This window comes from Sinocyclocheilus anshuiensis, unplaced genomic scaffold (assembly GCF_001515605.1).
Source record: "Sinocyclocheilus anshuiensis isolate Anshui unplaced genomic scaffold, SAMN03320099.WGS_v1.1 scaffold164, whole genome shotgun sequence".
Lineage (NCBI taxonomy): Eukaryota > Metazoa > Chordata > Actinopteri > Cypriniformes > Cyprinidae > Sinocyclocheilus > Sinocyclocheilus anshuiensis.
In genome coordinates, this window is record NW_015557128.1 from 274,382 (window position 1) to 279,664 (window position 5,283).

The window sequence follows — 5,283 nt, forward strand, 5'->3', positions numbered from 1 at the left end:
CGCTCTGCTGGACAAACTAAGTAATTACACCATTTCAAGCATTTTATCTGCGTTATATGTTCTGTAAAAAAATTTTCGTATCGGCGGCATATTCGCAGATACCAATATATCGGCGACAGGCTCATATCGGCCAATAATATCGGCTAAACGATATAATATACTAAATTAATTGCAGAAGTTTAATATGTAGAGTTAGTGGTTTCCAACAAACCCTAACCAGTATGTGTTGCCTTGCAAACAGTGTAAAAACAGAAAAACATGCCAACAATGAGCAGAGAAATGAGAGCGGCTGAGTGCATGAGTCTGGCTCTGAGGGGCTGTGAAGGAAACAAGAGAAAGAAAATCTAGAAAGCACAGACTGCAGGTGCTAACTGTCCATCTGTTCAAATACACAGGCTGAGAATCTCCTGCATTACGCCACAAAACCAATACGGCTGTGACGGAGAGCGCTTATGTCAGCTGCAGGAGAGCACTTTTACATTGAGAGGACACTGCCGTAATCAACACGGGACAATTACACAGCCTGTGGAGCTCAATGAAGCTTTTGAGAGCGCTGAGGGCAGTCTGGATTTTAGTTTACATTTGCATTCATTTACATGACATTTGTTTATGACTGACGTTGTGTCTCAAACAGGCGCAGCATGAGAAGGTTACAGCGTCAAGTAATTTGCCTGTCCACACTGAAAGCAAAAATGATGTGCAAACAGCCAAACAGAAGATAAATGATGTTAATGTAGCATTATGAATTATGTGATTTAGGATTTTGGACCAATAAGATTTGACAGTGAGCGGAGCAACCAAGTGTGGCCTGAAGAAGCACACACCGTGCAACTGACAGAATGTCTCATTGAAACTGATTAGGAAAAAAATGCGGAAAAAAAAAAGGTAGCTTTAATCATGAGTTATTTTGCAATAAAATCATCCTAAATGCAAATGTATAACAGTTTCCCAAAATGATTTGATTCATGTGCACAAAAAAGATTCCTGACTTTAGGTACTTAGCTATTATTTTATGAATTTATTTATTCAAAAGTTTGAGATCAGTAAGATTTTATATATGTTTCAGAAAGAAGTGTCTTGTGCTCACCAAGGCTGCATTTATTTGATCAAAAATTCAGAAAAAAACAGTAATACTGTGAAATATTATTACAATTTAAAATAACTGATTTCTATTTGAATATATTTTAACATTTTATTTATTTTTGCAAAGCAAAGCTGAATTTTCAGCATCATTACTCCAGTCTTCAGTGTCACATGATCCTTCAGAAATCATTCTAATATTCTGATTTCTAAGCTTTAATAAGTAATGGAGATCTCTTGGAAGTTGTATTTTCAAACTGTTAATACAACTCATTTTCAGCTCTCTATACATTCACAATTACAGAATATACTGATGTACTATGATCTAGAGCCCGACCGATATGGGTTTTTTGAGGGCCGATGCCGATACCGATATTTGGGAGTATAAAACTGCTGATATCGATATATCGGCCGATATTCTTTACGTGTACATTATAGTACAAGCTGAAGGGATCCCCTGAATTTGGTGCGGATTCGCCGCGCCGTTACGGAGATATGGCCGTTCAAAGTTTCAATGGTTTTCCATAGACTTAAGCTTTAAAGTGTTTCATCCAGGTCGCCAGTAGCAAACAATGGAGCGCGCTCTGCTGGACAAACTAAGTAATTACACCATTTCAAGCATTTTATCTGCGTTATATGTTCTGTAAAAAAATTTTCGTATCGGCGGCATATTCGCAGATACCAATATATCGGCGACAGGCTCATATCGGCCAATAATATCGGCTAAACGATATATCGGTCGGGCTCTAGTAATTACCACATAGTCCAGCTGTTAATGATCTGTCCGCCACGACTATGTGACTTCGCCACTTACTGTGGAATGTGTTTTTTTTTTTTCTGCAACTAATAAAATTTTGTCCGACTAACCCTCTCCTCGTCAACTAACGGTTAGTCGACTATTAAGGGGCAGCCCTTTTTTCTCTCATGTTCTGTTTTATTGTTACCAAATTCTGTGTTTAAGCATTTATATTTACTTTATTAATATTTATTTTTACAATAGCCCTATGATTTTTTTCTCTCAGAAATTCTATTGTGTATTTTAATTTTTCTGGTTATCAAATGAAGGCATAAAACATTAATATATCTTTTAATAAAATGAAAATGAAACAAACTCTTTTATGTTTTTGTCAAACAAAGGGGGTTTACTATTAAAATTAAAACATGGAAGTAATATAGTAATGTATTTCTGTCACGATTTCTTTAAGTCAAATCAAACTTTTATTTTGACGGGTTGTCATGAAGACCTTTGAGTTTCCATATGCATATGATATGATGATAGTTTTACTCAAACGAAACATACATACAATACACAAAAACACAACAAAATTACTATAACTTTCACAAATTAAAATGAACACTGATCATTTCAAATAAAAACAAATTTAAAATTAATAAAAACATTAATATTAATACATATTTATTGATTAATAAAAACAGATTTTTTTTTTAGTATATAAATTTTACTAAAAGAATACTGCTTCAAGTTGACTCCCTCATGAACTGCTAAACCCTGACTGAGCAATCAATTACTAAAAATAGCTCTTTATTTCCTACTTGTTAGTCATTTGATTCATTTTCTTGCCATTGTGTAAATAATCAAGCTATAATTAAAAACGTTGATGTGTCTGAGCTTGACCAAAGATATTTCTGGAAGTCTGTCACACCCTTTTATATAAATAGTGTTTTTAAATTATAACACAAGCATATTCAGGTTTTTAAGAGTCCAAAATGTCCTGCAGAACAGGAAGGACTAATTCAGGTTTGCATAAATTTCATATAGCTACAGCATATCACTATATTAGCAACTTTATTCACAGCTTGCTAATGTGTGCATAAGAAACCATGAATCAACTTAAACCGCTTAAACACTGCAAGATAAAGGAGGAGCTTTCAGTGTCCTCACATATTCTCACTGAGGAAATTCTGTTGAAGAAAGCTCTCAAGAGGCCAGGTGTTGATGATGAAGATGAGGAGGAAGTGCAGTGGGGTGAAAAACAGAATGGAAGCATGGCAAACGAAGAGAAGGGTGTACACTGGTGAGGCGGGAATGGGGCAGAGCACATCCTCAATGCGTGCACGGAAAAACTGAAAGGAGAGAGCAAAGAAAAACAAGATTTGCATTTCCTGAAGGAAACAGCAGGGCATGCAAGGCAGAAAAAAAGATAGTATTTGAGTTTAAGGTTGTACGTAGGTTTATTACAATTTAAAATAACTGATTTCTATTTGAATATATTTTAACATTTTATTTATTTTTGCAAAGCAAAGCTGAATTTTCAGCATCATTACTCCAGTCTTCAGTGTCACATGATCCTTCAGAAATCATTCTAATATTCTGATTTCCTGCTGAAAAAACATGTAGTATTATTATGTTGAAAACAGCTGAGTAGAATTTTTTTCAGGTTTCTTTGATGAATAGAAAGTTCAGAAGAACAGCATTTATCTGAAATAGAAATATTTTGTAACATTATAAATGTCTTTAGCATCACTTTTGATCAATTTAAAGCATCCTTGCTAAATAAAAGTATTAATTTCTATAATTACCCCCACCCCCATTTATTTCAGATAAATGCTGATCTTTGGATCTTTCTATTTATCAAAGAATCCTGGAAAAAAAATGTACTCAACTGTTTTAAATATTAATAATCATTACTCCAGTCTAGTGTCACATGATCCTTCAGAAATCATTCTAATATGCTGATTTGCTGCTCAAGAAACATTTCTTATAATCAATGTTGAAAACAGTTGTGCTGATTCATATTTTTGTGGAATTTTTTTTTCCAGGATTCTTTGATGAATAGAAACGTCAAAAGCAACTTAATGCATTATTGCTTTTGAACTTTTTTATTTATTGTGTATTTATTGAACTTTTTTATTTATTTATAGTATACCACTAAAGTAGACCTATATTTTTAACAATATTCACACTTACTTCCTGTATGATCAAAATGCCAAAGCTAAAAATAAATTTGCAACGGTTTATATTACACAACCTAAATCGGCATAATCTGTGGGACACCCATTTACTTACAGTATCTTCCAAATGCTAATTTAAAAACTGCAATTTATGCTCATGACAACGCATTCATAAAGAAACTCACCTCAATCTTGCATATAAATGAAAATCATGCATACTGATCATATGTATTTTTTCATAACCTTACATGAATATCGGAACACAATGAATATTAGACAATGCAAGCTTCAGCTGAAATTAAGTAGCAGCAGTTATTAATGGTCAAGAATTCACACGTTTAAAAGGAAGTTCCCCTGAAACCAAAAAAACCCTTCCAGAGGAAACAAGAGACCCGCCGCACGTCACTGCTAATAAACCCAGCGTGAGAAACTCAAACCGCTGTAGCAGACCAAAGCCTCCCACAAAGCTATCTTTCAAGTTCAGATGTGCAGTAACTGCTGCCAGCAGCCCAACACTGATGCTCTGAAGATGAAAAACTGTTATCTGAGGCTGTAAACTCATGGTTACGTACCTTTCTTCTGATGTCTGTGAATTGCGAGAAGAGCAGCGACAGATAGAAGGACAGCTCCAGGATGTAGTAGTAATGCAAATCCACAGTTAACGGCTATAAAAGTCAGACACAGTATAGTCAACACAACACAGAACCATGTATACAACAGCCCTAATGAGTACTTTGAGCAGGGATTCCCAAACGCTTGTGGCAGCTGAACCCCTCTGACCTAAAATGTAAGTTAAATGTATAAGTTTTAAGTTTATAAGAATTAAGGCATTTTAACTTTAAACTGTCACTTCTGGCCAAAATATGAGTCCATAATCCATAACAATGCTTCCTCTAGTGAAAAAGTCAGTCCTCTGTTGTTCTCTAACATCTAAATACACCAGCATATTTGTTTAGATCTGACTTGAACTGTTTTGGCTTGTAAACTGTGCTTGATCTGCGCATATTTCTCTGCTGATTCAGACAAGATGACTTTTTCACTGGAGGAAGCAATATTGGAGTGATGTGGATTACTTGTGGATTATTGTAAATCACTCCAGTCCATCAGTTAACATCTGGTGAAGTGAAAAGCTGCGTGTTTGTAAGAAACAAATTCATCATTAAGACGTTTTAACTTCAAACGGTTGCTTAGCTATAATACTGCTTTCTCTGTCAGAATGAGAGTCCAAACAGCTGATAAAACATTTTTATCAGCTGTTTGGACTCTCATTCTGACGGCACCCATTCACTG

At 34.9% G+C, this 5,283-nt stretch overlaps 1 protein-coding gene across 1 annotated transcript in view; it reads right to left on the bottom strand.

Moving 5' to 3' along the window:
• LOC107677898 (ceramide synthase 6-like) overlaps positions 1 to 5,283 on the bottom strand; it is a 51,662-nt gene that overhangs the window by 15,902 nt on the left and 30,477 nt on the right. The window contains exon 7 of the mRNA XM_016472966.1: positions 4,566 to 4,658. Within this exon, the coding sequence (XP_016328452.1) occupies positions 4,566 to 4,658 (93 nt within the window). The remainder of the gene's footprint in view (positions 1 to 4,565; positions 4,659 to 5,283) is intronic.